Source organism: Papaver somniferum, chromosome 7, assembly GCF_003573695.1.
Source record: "Papaver somniferum cultivar HN1 chromosome 7, ASM357369v1, whole genome shotgun sequence".
In the NCBI taxonomy this organism is placed as follows: domain Eukaryota; kingdom Viridiplantae; phylum Streptophyta; class Magnoliopsida; order Ranunculales; family Papaveraceae; genus Papaver; species Papaver somniferum.
The window spans coordinates 74234424-74255430 of NC_039364.1; the positions used below are offsets into that span (position 1 = coordinate 74234424).

Consider the following 21007-nt stretch of genomic DNA (forward strand, 5'->3'; position numbering starts at 1 on the left):
TGCAAGGCTGCTAACGGGGGTATTATTTTGGTTGGGGGTGTACCAAATCAAAGGCAAATGTTTTTTTGTCCTATATACATATTGGTACACCCCCAAGCAAAACTGTACTCCCAATTAGCAGTCTTGCAATAATGGATCTGTGGACTTGAAATGTCCCCTTTGAAGGTTCTTTTGACGCCTCTGCAAGTACCCTGCATGATTACGCAATACAATGCCAGTTCCCATGACTAGGGTCCGCATTAAATTTATCAAAAATTCTAAACGAATAATGTGATTGAACCACACCGAAACCGCTAGACATGATAAAGCCCAAAATATGAGACCCCCTGCTGTCTTCAGCGGGGTCCATCGGGACCACATCCAAAATTTGTGAGACAAAAATTGAGATGCGAAAACTACTGTGAAATCCGTTTTTATGATTTTTTCCACCCTGAAATCCACGGGCGTTAAATGTCATGGACGCACCCAGTTTTCCTAAAAAAATTCCTCCCAGGCCCATATTTTTCGAAATTCTATTTAGTTTTGTGTTTATTCCCAAAGTAACCTCTCGACTTTATGTTTCTTCGATTGATTTCTTCGTTTTCTTGGGGAAACAAAGAGAGAGCCAGAGAGGCGAGAGATAAGTAGATGATTTTATTTGCGATTTTCGTTTGATTTCAGCTTCGAATTTTCATTTTTAGGTTTGTTTCGATTCTGATTTTTCTCTTTTAGGTTTTAGATCTTTATTTTGTTGTTTTCTTAGGGTTTTGAAGCACATGACATATAGCAGAAGAAAGGAGCTCTGCAAACTTAAAGGTAATCTTTGATTCGTTTTTTTTTTGTTAAATATGGCTTCAATTTTTATTGGGTTTTTGTTGATCATTGTTTGGGTGTCAATTGATCTGGTAAGTAATCTACAGTATATTTTTGTTGTGTTTGACTTTCATTTTAGGTTTTAGATTTGGAGCATTAACAATTGAATAGAATCATAATCATTCTTCTCTCGTTATTTATGACGATCCTTGTCATCCTGATCAATTTCCGAACTCACAACTAGCGTACTGATTTCATAATCAAAAACCTCACTAAAATCTTCAAGTAGAGGCTTACTGACATAGTCGATCTTAATTTCATTCCATAGGGAAATGTATTGGTCAAACAAAACAATGATTTCATATGTTTGGTCTAGCTCTATTTTCCTTTTCTACAAAGTATTGAATTCATTGATAATATCTCTGGTGTTTTGCTTCTTTGGATGTTTGTATAACCTAGTGACCATGTGGTAACATGATTACTTCATCTTTGCGGGAGTTGATGACCTGACACAGTTGGATAAATTTTCTCATTTTCCACTAATTCATATAAACGTTGCCTACTCATTAGCTTCTGCTCATGTATATGATAGTTAGTTTCTCTAGCTACCGTGTTTGTATACATTTTGTAAAAGAAGGACAAACGATACTTGGATATGACACTTAGGCTTTTTGTACAGTGCTTGTCTGGTGTTTTAACTTTGAGTCTGGGTCCATTTTTAGCTTATTTATTTGTATTTTCTAGTCCAGCTTCTTGTTTTCATTGTGCATGAAGAAGAGTCACGCTACAGGTCATGCTATACTAGTATATTTGTACTGTGAGATGATGTTAATACTGTAGTGGAGAAGTGATTTTGACAAATTTTGGGAATCTTGCAAGACATCAGATGAAGCCACTCATCGTGGTTTAACATGGATGTGAATGGTCTACGGAATTTTTCCTTCTCATGGTGAATGGCCTTAACTTCGAAAAATACTTTAATGTCACATCAGAAGGTGGCTCATATGCTCATTGTAGATCGATGCGATATCTTATCATTTAGAAAAAGATCGAAAATGTGGTAATTTAGCCAGTCTTCGTAGTCTGGAAATCCCTGATCTAATCATGGAATATCAAGCTAATTTTTTGTACGAACATATAATCTGTGAGAGAATTTCATTCTCAGGCCTTTTACTAGCTGTTTTCGTATAAAAGCTCGCTAATTCTCTGTTACTTTTTTTTCTTTTGCTAGCTGTTTTCGCAAAAACAAAAATTTGTTCACTAATTTATTTATATCTTTTTAGTCAAATGGATTACGAAATCTGAATAAAAAATTCTGAATGATTCTTAGTTTGGGAACCATTTATATGAAATTTGTGATTTTGATCCAGATCTGGTGGACAAATGTAGGAATATGAATATATATGAGTATAGTGAAATCAGATTGCACAAGTTTCTTTTCCATTTAATTCTCTAGACTTGCTAATTGGGTATGAATTATAATATTTTCCTTTAACCCGTTGATGATGAAACAAAATTGTAATCATTTGTGGTGGTTATGTTACTGTTGAATATGAGTACTGACAATGAACTAAGTTGAATATGTTGAGTACTGTTACCTGTGGTTGTGGTGGTCATGTTGTTGTTCTGGATTATAGTATGATGAACGGCTGTTGCAAAGAACTTTTTTTAATTTAGTATTCCAATAGTTTTTCATATCATTGTATGTTCTTCACATCCTAGTGTTGTGTTGCCGTTGCAGGGGGGATTAGGCGGAAAGGGAATATAAGGAGGCACACTTCAAACGGAAAACGACAATAGGATGATCCAAACGATTCAAACCATGACAGTAGTGAGATATAAGAAGTCCCCTAGGACTACAAATGAATTTTTCATTTGATTTATTATTGTGTTGACGATGATCAAGTAATTATACTTTTCATATTGTAACAGAAAACTTACCATTAAAGATTTTTTGTGAGTTATATTTTTTTCTAATGGTTGCATAATTTGTTATGCAGCTATAAAAATGACTGCATAAACTTTTATGCATTTAAAAATGGTTGCATAACACATTATACAGTCACATTTTTGTTACACAGAAACAAAATAGTGACTGCATAATCTTGTATGCAACTACAAGAACAGCTGCATAATCTGTTATGCATCCTAGAAAATGGATGCATAATTTGTTATGCAGTCGACAAAACGACTGCATATTTCATTATGCAGCCATTTTTCTTTCGCTGATATTGAAGTCAATTTAAAAATGACCGCATAATCTGTTATGCAGCTTCGAAAGTGATTGCACAACATATTATGCTTTTTTTCGAATGGTTACATAATGTTATGCAACCACCTTTTTATTAGCGCTGAAATAGGAAAATGACTACATAATCAGTTATGCAACAATAATAATGGATGCATTACTTGTTATGCACCTGATTAAATAGATGCATAAGTTATTATGCATCAGAAAAGATGGCTGCATAGTTCATTTATGCTAGTTCACACTTAAATCAACAAAAGAAAAATAGTTGCATAACATATTATGCAGCTATAAAAATTACTGCATAACCTGTTACGCAATCGAAAAAAATGAAATGCATAATTTGTTATTCATTAAGTTTTAGATTTATACATGTTTTTGATGGTGCATTATCAAATTAGTGAATGCGTGAAGCAAAAATATGGTTGCACAATGTGTTATGCGTCTTTTGTTGTGACTGCATGATGCGTCGTGCATCATTCTTTTTGTTAGAATGTTATTTTTGAGGCATATATATCATTTTAGTGGTTGCATAGCCTAACTAGTGGATGCATAATCCAAAATATGGTTGCATAATTTGTTATGCATCGTTTCTGGTGTCTACATAATGTGTTATGTATCCTTTATGGTGGCTGCATAATGGTAATGTATCTAGTTTTCAAAATTTCTCCATAAAATGATAATTAACTCCGATTTTTCGTAAAAAATTCAAATTTGATATTGTTGTTTGTACTCGTTTTGTAGAGCTCTTTAAAAGCTTCCCAACGAGATAAAATTTATAAAATTCAAAGGAACGGCTTTTTAGATGTTTTATATTCAAGTTTGCGTTCCAATTATACCCCTGAAAAAATAGGACGCATAACTCGTTATGCAGACTCTTTATTGAGAAGATAGGAAATCAAAAATTTCTTCCTTTTACAAGTAAATATATTAAGGGTAACTTAGTCTAGTTACTCTCTTTTTATAATTTTGAATAATTATGGGTGTCACTGTAGGTGAAAAATATTTTGGCTTCCCAACAAGAATAATATTTTTTTTGGGCCTTAGCCTAATTTTCCCAATTGAGATACGGTTTTGGTGTGGTCTGTTTACACAGTTTGTTTAGAATCACCCTATATTTATAAACATCAGCATTTGGAGGCATCCAATTAGAAATCAGTGGTTCTCTATGAACCGAGAAAAAAACTATGGAAAAACCGCCTCTCACAGTGTTTTTTTTTTGCGGGTCCTAGTGGACCTTGCCCCTTGGGAGACTTGCAGGGGCCATGCATTGTTTGTGGCGGTTTTTTAGTGTGGTTTTTTTCTTGGTCTATAAAGACTTTTTGATTAGAAATTGCCAGATGTGACATGATTGAATCTAGTGAAGGCTTCTCTTGAATATAACCTATGTATTTATTAACGGTAACTCATTTAAAATAAGTATACTAACCAAACATCATCTGTATAACTCATAAAATTATTTAAAATAAGTATTCGAACTAACCAAACACCATCTATGTAACTCATAAAATTATACATAATTATCATATATAGTCCAAAATAATAAGATATTAAAAAAAAATAACATTTTTAGAGGGCGGTTTTTTGGATTTTTTCGGATTTTTTTTTTTTTTTGCGAAGTTTGAGTTCTTTTGGGAGAGAATTGGATTTCCTCTGATCAATCCATCTTCTCACAATCCTCTCTTCTTGCAATCGCTCTCATTCTCTTCTTGATTTTTTTGAATTGCATGGGGGAAGCTTGGTGAATCAGTTGGTCTAACTTAGCATCAAAATCTTGACTTTGAACATAACAATGATAATCATATTTCGACATACTTTCACGATCCATCATAGGGATGGTTTTTTGCAAAACTGTTAGATAAGACGATTATGTCACAAAATAAGCAAGCAAAAAGCTTTGTTAGGGTCCAAAATTGGACGCTGTCCTTTCGAAATCAAGTGGCCTGTATAACAAGAAAATTTAGAACTCCACTGGAACCATGGTAAAACAATTAAGAAAAAACTTAAATAACCCATAAAAATGATAATTCTAGAGGATAGATGAAGGAAAAATTATATCATGTAAAAGCAAAAACTAAACAAACAAAGTCAAAAAAAACCAGCTAGAAAAGATAAAGCAATGACTAAAAACTAAACAAACAAAGTAAAGTCTCCTAAGAGCTTTTTGCAGCATTAAGTAAATGGTATACAACCAGATAAAGAGGCAAGGAAGAGACAAGATCAAAAGATATATCATAGGAGGATCGGAATCATGATGAGAATCATTCGAACCACAAAACAAGAAGGTGGAATAGTGATTCTGAGTTAACTCAGATGATCGCCCAATTTCCAGAGTAGTTCTTTTGATTTGTCACCTCACCCCTGATTCAATATATTCAACAAATAAGATATAGTCATGTTTAGCTGCTTAAAACAACATAGTGCCCATTTTCCCTCTCCATAATAGATAACTCGAAGGATCAGATAGGAAGGGAAACATGGATCAAACTTGGTGGAACATCCGAGCTTTAGGCGCTAAGTGTTCAAGCCTAAAGCGTTAACTTCTAGTTGACTCAAAGGCCATAAAATGATCCATATATATATATATATATATATATATATATATATATATATATATATATATATATATATACTATTCTTTCCTATTTCAAAAACCACACCTTCTGTATACTTGAGATTGTGTGATGTTTAAGGATTGCCGAGTCGTTTTAATATAATTAATAAATAAATTAGGATTGTCAAGTCATTTTAATGCAATAAACAAAAAAATAAGGGAATTTGTAGCTTTAGTAACTTGAATCAAGCAAGTGATATTGAACGGTGAAATTTAAGAGAAAGTGGTAAGAGAAAAACTGAATCCTTTCACTGGAATCCTTAATTTGTTAACTTATTTTGATCCTTATTTTTCTTGTTTGTGAAATTATGGTAAAAGAACTTTACTGGTACGACGGTCATCTAACATAAAATCTTGGTATGATGGTCATCTAACATAAAATCTTGGTATGACAGTCATCTAACATGGAATTTCGCTTTTGATTGAGTGCAACCGATTAGTTTTAAGTAATTTAAGTTATTTTTTTATTAAAACTAACTGAATAACTTATGTAATTTTAGTTAATATTAATCAAATATACTTTTTTTTTTAAAATGAGATAAGTTCAAATTAAGATGTTATGATAGTACAAAAATATTATGATAATATATTGATGGTGCAAAAATGTGAGCCTAAAGCTATTTTCGTCAAGAATCATGATTACACTTAGCATGTGCAACAAGTCTTTGAATCACTAATTCACCCTAGTGGACGAGTTTAGTCTCGTGAAGATATACAGAAAATGAACCCACAAAATCTGCTCTAATTTTTTCTTTGTCTTTATTGGAATCTTCCGAAGGATCGCAAGGTGTATGTTCACAGTTAAAACATAGGAAGTCTTACCTTTAAAAATTCGTAGTTTTCATCACTTGGCTAATTGTTTGTGTTTTTGAAAGTAGAACCTTTTTTCCAAGCCCTTCCCAGAGAAGAAACACACATAAATTAGTTTTAACTTTTAATTAGAAAACCGATAATTTAAGATATGTATAAGCATTTGAAAATACCTTCAATTTATTTTGACATTTTTTCCAGACTGCATGTTTCCTATAAATAACCACTTGTTAGAAAATGCGTACTCAAAGGATGAATTCAGAGAACAGAAAAGAATGTTGTATCATTGGAGCTTCAAGCCCTTGCGATTCTTTTCAACAATTATTTCGACCTTTTCCAAATAATTGGCGAGTACAATTGGTCAGCGAAATATTGCTTTCAGGATATAATGAAGCCCTAACAACGTTGTTGGATTCAAAGGTTGTACTCCCTTGACCCAACCAAGAACACGCAGTAAATTGATTCTGAATAGAGAGAAAGAGATTTTGATGATCGAAATGGGAGAAAGCATTCGCTATTTACAGAGCAATTCATGCCTTTTGGAGATGTCTTTTCATCTCCAATAGACGCTTTCAACAAGCATCCATTAATGGTATCTTTTGGAAAGAAACCTATGAGAAGAGGCGTGTCGATAGAAATTTCTGGAAACCGAAATAGGGTTTTAAAGTTCAAAACCAAAAAAAATTCTACGAGACGCTCTCTCACACTCTGCTACCCGCGAACACTGCCCGGAGGGCTACGCCCCCCGGATCCCCGGATAGCGGAAACATTTGTGAAAACATCCAACACCACTTAGATGTGTTACATACCTGTTAATGCTTTTTAAATCACATCATACCATTATGTATGTTTCCCCATAATCTTCGAAGAGAATTACCTATAAAATAATAGATGGACTCCTCTGTTTTTGATCGGTGGATAAAAAAACTAGTAACTTTGTGGTTGTTGAAAACCAGCTGATGACAGGTCAACTAGGGCCAAGGGATTACCCATTCGGCCGAGCGGCTCAAATTGAGACTCCCCAATGTGAGAAAACAGATTTGTCCATCACCTGGAGCATGTTTGTTTTCTGCTGACTCGGGGTCTGGATCTGACTCGTGATCTGAATCATACCTAACCCCTGACTCGGACCCGTTTGAATCAGGTAATAAAATACTCATGACTAACAAGAACAAACCACTGACTCATATTTTTGAGTCAGATCTAACTCAAAAAACAAACATATTGAGTTAGATCCAGATGAATCAGGTGATTTCAGTCAGATCCAGATGAGTCAAATCCAGACGAGTCAGGAGAAAACAAACATGTTCCTGCATTATCAAGAGGACTTCGGATTCAAGGGATCAAAGCCCCATCAGTTCTTCGGTTAACTAATTAGTTTTCCCTAGTAACATAATCCTCAATCGGGACCACTTCGGTTAACTAGTTGTCAGGGCTTAGGAAATCCTGACACTCGAAATCATTTAAAACATACTATTAGGAATTATGATCCAGACATCATCTTTTTGTCGGAAACTAAAACCCATCCTCCTAAAATAACTTCTTATCTGAGTAGAATGAATTATCCAAATTATTGGTTTGTTGATCATGTTGGTAGAAAGGGTGGATTGGCATTGTTATGGAAAGATGGTTTCTACTTTCAAATACAAGATAATACATCATTTTTAATTGATATAAATCTCAAATCCAATTCAGAACCAGATTACTGGATGTTAACTTGCATGCATGGGTCTCCCTACCCTAACAGTAGACAATCGCAATGGGATTACATCACACAAATGAGCTGCAACATTTCACTGCCATGGGTAATCGTTGGGGACCTGAACATTACACTGCATCATAATGACAAGCAGTCATTTTCAAGTCACGTTGCGCCTTCACATTCTTCAATTCTGAATGCTATTGACCAAATGGGTTTGATGGAGGTCCCATATTCTGGCAATCCTTTCACTTGGTGTAACAACAAGCAAACGTCTTCACAAGTTCGAGTTCGACTTGATAGAGCTTTAGCTACGTCTAATCGGTTCTTGAAATATAGAGAAGCTTTGGTGTATCATATTCTACCTGTGGGATCAGATCATTCACCAATATTACTTCATACAGATCCGGACACACCACTTCTCAGAAAACCATTTCGATGTTATGAATTTTAGTTTAAGCATCCTCAATGCAGTGAGGTAATTTCTTCGTCTTGGAATACAAATGTACAAGGCTCATCGGCTTATAAACTAGTAGCTAGTCTCAAATCAACAAAGTTAGCTCTCAACCAGTGGAAGAATGAAACTTTTGGAGATATCTCAGCCTCAATTTCCCAAATCCAGGTTCAATTACAAGAATCTATGGCGACCAACTCTGATCAGCACCACATTCAAGCACTGAAAGATAAATTAACTGACTTGTATGACTCTTATAACAGAATGGTTTTTCAGCGGTCAAGGGGAACAAGTACTTAAATATGAAGACAAGAATTTTAAATTTTTTCATTCGAAAGCCAATTTTCGAAGGCGACGTAACCGTATTGATTCTATACAAGACGCCGATGGCCTTTGGCATCCGAGTAGAGAGGAAATAACTACTATTATGTTGCAGCACTTTCAATCAGTCACCACTTCTACAAAACCGCCAACAGATAATGAATTTATATCTCTTATTCCAAATACTGTGACAGAAGAAGACAATTCCCAATTAATTCAAATCCCATCGGCAGAAGAAATCAAAGATATAGTTTTTCAGCTTAAACCTTGGACTGCCCCAAGCCCGGACGGATTTCAGGATGGATCTTAAAGATCGTGGCATATTGTTGGACCAGCAGTCATCAAAATGGTACAGTCCTTCTTCACTTCTGGTTATTTACTCAAACAATTGAATCATACTTTCCAAGTACTAGTTCCCAAATCCTAAAATGTATACACGACTTCAGATTACCAACCAATTAGCTTATGTAATATTTCATATAAGATCATATCCAAGCTCATCACCAATAGACTAAAGCCAATAATTTCTAAATTAGTATGTCCTTGGCAAGCTGCATTTGTACCAGGAAGAAACATAGCTGACAACACTATTATTGCTCATGAAGTGATTGCATATATGAAAAGGACAAAACGTATTTCGGGGGCTATTGGTGTGAAGTTGGACATGTCCAAGGCGTTTGACCGTATGTAATGGTCATTTTTAATTCAAATTATGAAACAAATGAGATTTTGTACTCACTGATGCCAACTAATTTATCAATGTATTAGCATGGTTTCTGTATCACTGTTGGTAAATGGTTCTTCGACACCTGCATTCTTCCCATCTCGTGGATTTCGACAAGGTGATTGCTTATCGTCGTATTTATTTATCATCTGCATGGAAGTATTTAGCCGGTTAATTCAAATAGCTCAATCTAGGGGTCTCATCAAAGGACTAAAGTCAGCAACTCACTGCCCGGCTATTACTCATTTATTTTTCACGGATGATTGTCTATTGTTCACGGTGGCGAACGGTACATACTTCCAAAACTTGATGGATATTGTTCAAAAATTTAGCCTTCTATCCGGTCAACTGATCAATTATTCAAAATCAAGTGTTTGTTTTAGCTCCCACCTCTCTCCAGCAGCCTGTGAAGATATCTTACAAATGCTACAAATGCAGAAGATGCAACTCACTGAGAAGTATTTAAGGATCAATTTATTTACTTCCAGGAACAAGACACAATGTTTCGCCCCAACAATTGACAAAATGAAGACCAAACTACAAGGTTGGTATGGAAAATTAATAAACCAAGCAGGGAGATCTACTCAACTACAGGAAGTAATAAGCACCATGGCTAATTTCCATATAAATTATTTCATTATGCCTACAACCACAATTAGACAGATGAATCATCTCCAACGGCGATATTGGTGGAACCACAACAATTGTCAAGGTAAATCTTTTAAATCATGGGATTCTTTGTGTTTCCCTAGAAGGATGGGTGGCTTGGGATTTAAGAATGTTCATCTGTTTAATCTAGCTATGCTTGCGAAATTGGCTTGGAGGATGTTAACATAGCCAGATGCCAAATGGGTTCAAGTACTTAGAGCTAGATATTTCTACACTAAGGATCCTTTGATAGATACTTTACCGTCAAATGGTACATGGATTTGGAGAAGCATTCTCACGGGTCTTCAGATAGTAAAACAACATTATATTTGGGCAGTTGGGAATGGAATCTCAATTCACCCTTGGAAGCATCAGTGGTTATCTACGTCGACAATTATTCCTGAGAATCAGTCAATTCAGAACCAACCCACCACTCTAAATCATTTTATAGATAATAATCATCAGTGGGATGTGAGACAACTTCAATAATATTTCAGTCCTCCTGTCATTCGAGAAATTACACAGATCCGATTACTTCCTCAAGCTTCAGATTGTCTGCAGTGGGCACTCACGAAATCTGGTAAATTTACGGTGAGTTCTACGTATCATCAACTAATTCTACAACATCAACAAGACATGCATTTATCAACACCATTCACCGCCCATTACTGGTTGAAGCTATGGCATATGAAGATTCCACACAAACTACAACTTTTCATGTGGAAAATTTCACATAATATTCTCCCAGTCGCTGCCGTGGTGTTCAGATACTCTCCTCGTCAAGCTCAGACTTGCCTAATGTGCGGAACTCAAAATGAAACTGTAATTCATCTTCTCCTTCAGTGTACATTTGCAAGGGCAGCGTGGTTTGCAACTTCAGAATATCTGCTGCACTACGTTCTTCAAATTAACAACTTGCAAGAATGGTTTTCTTCGTGGACTGATAAGAACAATCCCATCTCATTTCATCAAGCTCGTCACTTAAATCTGGTGGTGGTTACAATGTGGCACATATGGAAAACTCGTTGTGCATTAGTATTTCAACACATTAATCCCAACCCAAGTAGTACTGTTAACAACATATTTAACTATTGTCAGCAATTTCATATAGAAGTACAGTTAGAACATTCTACATCTGCACCTAACAATAGGGCATGACATTTGCATATGAACTGGTCCCCTCCTCCTAAAGGATGGGTCTCTATAACTGTTGATGCTTCTATGAATACACTTAACAATTCTGCTGGTATGGGTATGATTCTTCGAAATGCTGCAGGAGAATTTTTAGCTGCAAAGACTATCTCAACAACTGCAAGAGATATTGCCCCAGGCAGAAGCACTTGCAGTCATGGAAGGCTTGAAATGGGCTCGACAAATGCAGTGTGATAAACTACTTGTACAAACAGACAATAAAGGCGTGGCTGACGCTGTTACTAGGATTAACTACTGTTGCAGAAGAGAGGATATCCAACTCTACAACTACATTCGAGATGTTATCCTCTTTCTCTGCTTGTAATGTAATTTATCTAAATAGACGTTGTAATCATCCAGCTGATACGCTGGCAAGGTTTGCTCGGAAACATATGTCTAATAATGTATGGTATGTATCTCCTCCTAATATCATTAGGAGCCAACTTCTGTTAGACAGAAGTTTACTGTGTACTGTTTCCTCCGTGTGAAATTATTTTCCTTTCAAAAAAACAAACAAAAAAAAAACGGGACCACTTGTAACTCTTAAACCACACGTCCCCAATCAAATCTAAAATTCAACCTCACAATTCAGATTTCCCTCACCTTCTTGCTATTCTTCTTTTTCTGATCTTTGAATGGAACGCAAAAGTACAGAGCCACCAAGATCGACCAAAAAAGCAGAGAAAACAACTCATACAATTAATGTCTCCACCTCTTCCTCCAATTAGAAACCCTAATAATCCCAAAATTCAACTTCTTAATTTTCATCAAAAACCCAATTCTTCGTTACCCGATCTTCTCTTCACTGCTCTTTCTATTCTCTTCCTTTTCTCTTCTTCTTCTGCACCATCTTCATTAAAACCTCTATCTCTATCCATCAATACCTTAAATTTCAATTTCCCTCGAAACCCACGTCGAGTTTTCCTAAAAAATTCAATCATGTCCCAACCAAAACCAGACCCTTCCTCCTTTTCATCTCCGAACTCTCTTTCTAATTGGCTCAAATCACGTTTACCATCTGATTCGTTTGCTTCTTGGGGTATTAAACCTGGTACTAAGAACGTTCATAATCTTTGGCTTGAGATTTCTGAAGGTGAAACTTCCTTACTTGATTCAATTCCTCCTGTTAGAACTGTTAATGTTGTTTCAGTAAGAATTATTGATGAAAATGGTAGAATTTTGCTTGAATCGAAACAAGAATTATCTGATGGGACTCACCGTGAAAGGAATAGACCTTTATCTGAAAAAATGAAGCCCGATGAGAGTGTTGAAGAAGCTGTTTTAAGAGCTATAAGCGAAGAACTTGGTTCAATAATTGATAATGATGTTAGTAGTATTGTAAAGATTAACACTGGTTCGTATAAGAAGAAAGTTGAAGAAAGGGTGTCACTCTCATATCCGGGTTTACCTGCTTGTTATGTTTTACATACAGTTGATGCTTTTGTTCAAGGATTACCAACTGAGGATTTTTGTACTGAAGAAGAAGAATACAGTGAATGTAGTGAACTTGGTGCTGCAGACAAGGCAGTCCATGTTAAAAAGCATTTTTGGAAATGGGTTGAGTCAGATTCTTTCTGAATTATTGATTTAAGGTGATGAACTTTTAGATTCTTTAGTATACATAGTCTGTTTTTCAGTGGTGTGGTTATCTTTTTACACTATTAAATGTTTGTTTCTTTTTTGTTGAATCGTTTTGATTTCGTTGAGTTGTATTATAACTGACATAGATTTCAGAACTTAATATGCCTTGGGTGATGTATTGTTGTATGTACTTGCTGTTTCATTGTATTCTTTCTTATTATAGATCCTAGAATTTTATCTCTTGAATCTTGAGTATCACAGTGAAGCTGATCTATGGACAGCCACCCTGGTCATTTACGACCTAGGTACATGATCTCAGTTTACCGTTTGTCTGCATTGTCCCAATGAGGTTTAAACGATGAACACAACAAGGAATATGATGGGTCTCAGAAAGTACTTAGTTTGATAGTTTATGATTCGATCAGTGTTTGTCGACAATCAAAGATGCGAGATGGTGCCCTAGTTGGTTATAAATATATATGACAATATAATTTGGCCCATTTTGGTTGATGTTTTCAGCTGTTTTTTATTGGCCAACCATTTTAGTTGGTAAACACGAGTTCCTTGGTATGTAACTTGAAGAGGTATTCACACTCAGGCTAGAATCATTTTCTTTTAAAGGATAGACTAGAAACCTGAAATCCACTGGGTTGTGAAGCTCTCAAGTCTCTACTGTTCTTGAGAACGATCAGTGTTATGCTTTTAATATTCAAAGTTATCAACGTACAGACGCACAAAACATCTTTAGTTATGATGTGGTTCTGTTGTTGCTTTGACACGCTAAGCAGTAAAAGGGACCTTTTAGAAACAGTGCTAAAATGCTTGGCACCAATAATGCTAGGTTTACCGGCAATTAATCCCCTGATGAATCCCGTCCCTCATATCACCTGGGACCCACTTCAGCCTTCCCATATCCAAATGTAGAGAAGCATTCCCCTCTTTCGGCCGATCCTCTCACAAGATTTTATCTGTTTTTTTGGGCGTCAACATAGCATCACTCGCTTGGCACCCCCAATTTTTGCCCCCATAGAAATCCCTCAATAGGTGGCATCAACCACCACCACATATTTTGCTTGAGTCCTCATTTCCGGAGAAAATAGGGGACCACATTAATTGATTATGTAAAAATGGGAAAGGTTGGGGGAGGAATTTTGAGGGATGAGAAATACTTTTGGTGCTAAATTGTCTGAAGACTCCGAACTAACTTAATGTAATCATATAATTACAGAAATGCAGACACACGAGAATACAATACATTATTCTTTGACGAGAAATCCTTGATTCTTATAAATCGAAGTGAACCATCATAAATTGCATAGAGTTGCTGGGAAGAGACTTTGAGTTCCGCATTTGGATTTTCTGAATTGATTTTGATAGATCATCCATAAAATACTAAATTTAAGTTGTGGCAGAGTCTATCCGTCCGTCCTTCGATGGTTCATCTTGTTGAAAAGGTGAAACTTTCAGAACAGCCGTTTGGCGGCATTCAGATTTTGAGATCACTTTCAATCTTTAGTTCGTTAAACTTGGAATTGAAATATGTTGTCAATCTTCGGTGTCACTGTCTTGTAGGTTTTCTTTTCCTTCGTTAAATAGGATTTTAGCTTCAATTACCCATTCCAATTATTTTTCCTTCAAACTTTAAAGTAATTCTTGTTAGAAACTTTATGATGAAATAAGTAAGATCACATACCTCCAGTCATTGTTGATTTGATCAGAATAATAAGAATCAAATGAAGAAAACCCAAATGCAAATCTCCAAAGTACGTACGTTGTAAAAGAAGTATAGAAAAAATTATTACAAGATCTTATGCTCTCTCACTTTTCCTTATATCTCTCTGTTTGATGGTTACAAAATATAAAAATAGTTTCTCAGTGAGAGTAGGGACCTTTCTGTATATCCTTAAGTAACTTTTTTACCAAGAGTCAACAGGCATGAGAACTAGTTCTAAAAGACATCTTATTTTAAGGGCCGCAGCCTAAGTGGAGAAAATTGCAGCTGAGTTATCACATTACAATACTAATAGCTTAGATATATAATTCAGAATTCTAAACCTTGTGATAAATTTTTTCTAACCATATAGATTTTGATGTTTGTTCGTAACATACTACAAACTCTACTTTCATAGTTGATATTAAAGTCGACACTTGTTTAGCACTATTAACAACTTATGAAAACGTAACTTGATCATCCTCAACTCTGATGTCATAGTCACATTCTTGAAAATACACTTTATAATCTGAGGGAATTGCGGATCTTCTTGATTTTGAGGATCTTCTTAATGGAATCTCAACATTTTTATTTTGAATTTGTTGTAATTTAGTTTCCATTATAGTATTGGCTCTTCATTAGAGGGTAGTTCTTGAATCGCCACTTCTTCTTGGACATTCCGTGGTATGCCATGTGAAGCAGGTAATTCTAAACAAGGTACAAATGTAGTTACTGAATCACACACTTCTTCAAAGACAATACTTTGAAGACTCGCACTAATGTTTTCATCCTATATAAATCTTGCATTTCTTGCCTCAACTATGGTAAGAACAATAGAACCTAAACCCTTTGGATCTTTGTTTATAGCCAATGAAAAATCCATTGACTGTTACTAGATCCAAGTTTATTTCTTGTGGACTACACACTCTAACTTTCAGTTTGACAACCATGTACATGTACATGTCTCAAACTAGGTTTCTCATTCCATAACTCAAAAGGAGTCCTTGGAACTGCTTTATTCGGAACTATGTTTAAGATGTACACAACAGTCTTTAAGACCTCACTCCACATAAAAATTGGGAGACTAGAGTTACTAACCATATTTCTTACCATGTCATTTAATGTATGGTTCCTTCTTTTAGTTATACAATTTTTAGTGGGAAGCCAGGAGTCGTATATTGAGCAATATTTTCATGTTCCTCTAGGAATTTTGCAAATGGACTTGGTTTTTGTCCTGTCTATGTGTATTTCCCATAATATTCACCTCCTCTATATGATCTTACAATCTTTATTGCTTTGTCATTTTGTTTCTCTACTTTGGCTTTAAATGATTCAAAAATATTTAATGCTTAGCCTTTATGATGTAGAAGACATGGATACATAAATCTTGTATGATCATTGTTGATACATGAAAAATAACTACCGTTTAGTAGGGCCAAGAGGTCCCTAATGTAGGTCAAGCACAAGAACTAAAATGGAGACTTGGGGACTAAAGCCCAAGCCCTATGGAGGAGTCCATGGATTGAGGAGGATAAAGAAGGAATTAAAGGAATATTAGAGGTCATAATAAGAGGAATGACAAATAGGGTAAATAAACAGGTTTTGGAGACATGTGGCATGATGCCATGGAAATGAGAAGTTCTGGAAATATCTATAAATAGGGAAAGGAAATACAATAGAATGGGATTTTTCTCTATCTTTTTCTCTCTTCTTTTGGGGAATTGGGTGTGTTGTGGTTAGGGCTAGACTCTCGAGGTTATTTCTATAATTACCCCACAACATGTGAAGACTACAGTGGGAGCCTCGTCTCTAACCCACCAGCTCAATTCCTTGACTCGCCTCTTTCTTATCTGCCTATCTTCTTTTATTTCCTCCGTGTGTTTATTTTTCCGCGCCTTTCCTTTCTCTATATTTTATTTTATTTCTTCATCAACGCGTCCCATTTCACCTCTCTTTATAAACAAACCACCTCCGTGTCTACCACTACCGTTGCACCATACCAAGCGTCACTTAACTATATCACGTCGTTCTCTTTTCCGAATCCACCAGCGCGACTTCTTGTACTATTCTTCCCAAGCTCTCAATTAGTCTGTAAGTATGGTGAAATTGAAGAAGCACAAGCTTAGTTCAACCCGCGCCTGCATCGAAGCAACAAAAACGTGTCAAAGATGAAATCAGGAGTGAACTTTGAGTCTGGCAATTTCCAACACAATTTCATCAACGAAACATCCAAGAAGATAAGTATTACCTTCTCTTAATTTTAATTTGAATTTATTAATTAGTTGATTTTTCAATTAAAACCATGAAGACCTTGATTTCTAAGCAGATTCTTCATCCGATTTACAATTGAGATTCAGATTCAAGACTAGAGAACATATACCAACCATTATTTTAGAAGATTTCAACCAAGAAATATCGGTTTGCGTCAAGGAGACATAAGGCACAAGCATATCCTACAATTCCACATCTGCACTCCCCACAAAGATATTACCATTAAGCACAAGTTCAAAAAGAACTCTGTCCCATTTATGTCATTTCCGAAAGAACAATATGAGCGACCTTACTCTATTCACAAGATAAGGATTTTATTTGACTTCAAATTTAATAGGCCGGTTACGAACAAATTAAATTTGTATCCAATATTTTTCTCTCTTCTCGCCAGTTACGAACAAAGAAGTTAAAAATAACGATCTTAATGTTAGAGGCACTAAGATACAATATTTTCGTGAGAAAAATCATCAACACAAACTATCTTGTACGCCAGTTACGAACAAGAGAACAATTGGTGCGATATGATTCAACATAAGAATTATAACTTCTCTAGCCATGTACGAACGTAGAGATTAAAGTTCACCGCTTATTCCCTGGTGGTGACACAATCAAGGAAGTAAATCGATCCGTAAAGAACATCTTACGGAATCATGTATTAGTTTATTCACAAAAAGTGTAACCCTGAAGATTAAAAACTATCATTCTCAAAATAGTTTACTCATCTTTTGCAAGAGTGAAAGAGCTTAACCTATGAGAAAATATGAGATATACGTTCTAATCACCAATAATGATAGCATAGAACAAATCTAACAAATAAGAAATACATATATATATATATAACCATGAAGATTAGGTATTGCAAGTCATCTTCTAAAATAAAATTTAATTAATAAACTTTAACTATGCAAGATGAAAATATTTGGAATAGCTAATGTAACACATAAAAATTACTCCAAAAACTAGTGTTCCTCCTTAAATAATAAGAACAAAATTTCTACAAGGAGTTAATTAGTGAAAAGAAAAGAAGAAAAAAACATATTAATTAAATACCGGAAGAAACGTCATTAGTTTTAAGACCTTGAGTTAGTCGTCAACAACATCCACGAACTCTTTAGGAAAAATCTATTCATTGAGAAGATCATTAACATGCGATTTCATGAGAACAAAGTCAGATGAAACATGTTGCAACTCAGTCCTTAGCATGTCTTGACTTTTCAATGCTTCAACAAGCTTAACCTTTGCTTCTTCAAATTGTTTAAGAAAATCATAAACAACATTAGCAGAAAGCATCTCTTCTTGTTCTACATCCTAATATCATATGCAAATTAGCAATTGACATGAGGATGATCCTAAGAGCCATCAACTTCATCATCAACGAGAGTTATCTTCCTCTTCCCTTTTAACCCAATACCACTGCAATTATCACAAACCCCTTCCATGCTGAGAGAGATAAGTTTGAATGTAGAACAAACTTTGAATGAAGAAACTCAAATCAAGTATAAGGTGTTTATTGGTGAAAAACAATGAGTTTCCCAAGAGTATGGTCTGTTCGTGACCATTATATTTTTGGAAATTGAGTTTATCAAGGAAAGAGTTCATGAACCGAGATTCCTTAACTCAAGAGTTTCATAATAAACAAAACGTGAAACTAGAGACATATTGCCATTTCATCTATATCCAAAAGTATTTCAAATGTATACGCAACAATCGTGAAATATAGAAGAAACAATTTAAAATTCTTGGAGAAAGCTCAACAATAAATTTGTCATGTATTCAAGAAATCACAATAATATGATATACTTTCTTTTTAAAAAGACACAAGGAATTATGTCAAACAGCAGAACTATTTGAGATAAATAGAACACCTGCTTATTTTAAATCCTCACCTAAAAGGATTTTTAGATGATCAAGATTACAATATCCTTTCCTGGAGAGTGTTAAGACGAGTATTTTCATACTCATCGTTTGAGATTTTTCCATGTTTTGATTTAAATCTTCTTCTTTGTTTACCAACTGGTTTAGAGAAGTTATCATAAAACTCGATATCGTCATGAAGAGAGATGAAGTTGGAAACTTTACCTGAGTCCTTCTGCTTCTGAAAAGTGCAAGAAAACTTTTCAATGAGATCACTGGAACCTGCAATCATTAAGTCCATGTTTGGTAGTTGAGTCGTCTCTTTAACTGGTAATCTTTAGATTTTATAAGAAATTAAGTTCTAACTGGAACCCATATCTGTGAATACTTTCTTGGTAATTGTACCAAAAAATGTGCTCTTTGTTCTCTTCGATGAGTAAGTTGTACTATCGTTCATAAAAGGTTATTTGATTTGAGAATCAATACCCTTCGTTTTAAAGTCCGAAGATTTTGTCTTTTGAATGTCAGTAACTTATTTTAAGATGAGATTCAAGGTATCTTGAATAGACTGAATCTGATTGATTTTCAATCTAAGCTTACACTTTCTTTGTACATGTACTTTTGTCTTGCAGAAGTAGCAAAATTTTTAAACCCTAATAGAGTCAGTTTGCACAGGCTTAACAAGAAAACTTTTCTTTCTGGGAGATACAATTTTTCTTAGTCAGAGAAACATAATTGATCATCCTTTGTCAAAGTGGTAAGACTTTGATCATGGCCTTCTAAAAAAGATTCACTTGAGCTGTCGTGAGTACCACTGGAAATTACTTCCTTTAACTCTTTTATCTTCAAAATGGCCATAGATAAGGACAATTTCTCATATTCACAAGTACATGAAGTTGGATGAGTCTCTAGTACGTCGAAGATCCAATGAATTTTTCTCAAGTTGAGTCTCAAATGAAATAATATGATTATTTACTTCAGCCCTTTCTTCAAGAAGAATCTTTTTCATTAACCATATCAGTGAGATTGTTGACTTTAGTTTTCAGCCTGCTAACCTCGGAAGCCTGAATTCCTAGATGACTAAGAATCTCAACAACTTCTTTGGCTGCTTCCCTTTCTACTTCTGAATAAGATTCATCAGTAAGATAATAGGGATAACAATTTTCAACAACTGACTGCTTTATAGGAACCAAAAGTTCGTCTACTTTTGAAACAGAGGAAGATCTTATCTCATTAATAGACTTCATAAAAATAGTTTTTTCAATAACTGGTGATACATTAATTGAGATTGCACTCTTGTCCATAATACAGATCACTTCAAACACAGACTTCTTAGGTCAACAGTGTTTGCCTGCTCTGATACTAATTGAAAATGCAGGGGATACCAAATACACCCAACTTGTTCGTTCGACAACTTGTATAGACAATACTTAACACAATTGCAAGTATACCAACTTAATGATCCTTGAGAATATGTATATAGAGTTAATATCTCAATAATACTCAATTAGTATGTAAACACACACAAGGTCCGTGAACCTGATTGTTAAGCAGAGTACTTGGACGATCTCAAAAATCAATATCCAAGATGAATCTAGTCGTATCCAAATAATTCAATTGGAATTCTTCCAAGTGAATAAACTTGTTATCTATCTTTCAAGATACGAATACTACAAGAAACAAGTCTCATAATCGATTACAATTAAGCAGACATATCTACTTAGATTGAATAAGTACAAACTCGTATAAATTCAATTATAAAGATAAAAAATATAATGCGGAAAAGTTAAAACACAAGACACCAGAAACTTTGTTAACGAGGAAACCACAATACAAAAAAACCACGAGACCTTGTCCAGATTGAACACCACACTGTATTAAGCCACTACATACACTAGCCTACTATCAGACTTCAGACTGGAATGTAGTTCATATTGAATCCACCCTTCAAGCGATTCAGTTACAGTCGCGATCCTTACGTCTCTTGAACCTTGCAAGGTTCTATGCACTTGATTCCCTTAGCTGACGTCCTTAACAACCTAAGAGTTGCTTCCGCCAAAGTGAAAACTTTTGATACCAATCTGCCTCT

General features: G+C 35.0%; 1 protein-coding gene and 1 long non-coding RNA gene across 2 annotated transcripts; both read left to right on the forward strand.

Moving 5' to 3' along the window:
* Positions 1-538: 538 nt before the first annotated feature.
* Positions 539-2758, forward strand: LOC113292738. Its single transcript, XR_003331846.1, has 2 exons — positions 539-795; positions 2534-2758. It is a non-coding gene; the product is annotated as an uncharacterized LOC113292738 (long non-coding RNA).
* Positions 2759-12050: 9292 nt separating this feature from the next.
* On the forward strand, positions 12051-13328 carry LOC113297643. The gene has a single exon (XM_026546189.1). The coding sequence runs from the start codon at positions 12204-12206 to the stop codon at positions 13077-13079; it is 876 nt and encodes a 291-aa protein (XP_026401974.1). The 5' UTR covers positions 12051-12203; the 3' UTR covers positions 13080-13328.
* The last annotated feature ends 7679 nt before the right edge of the window (positions 13329-21007 follow it).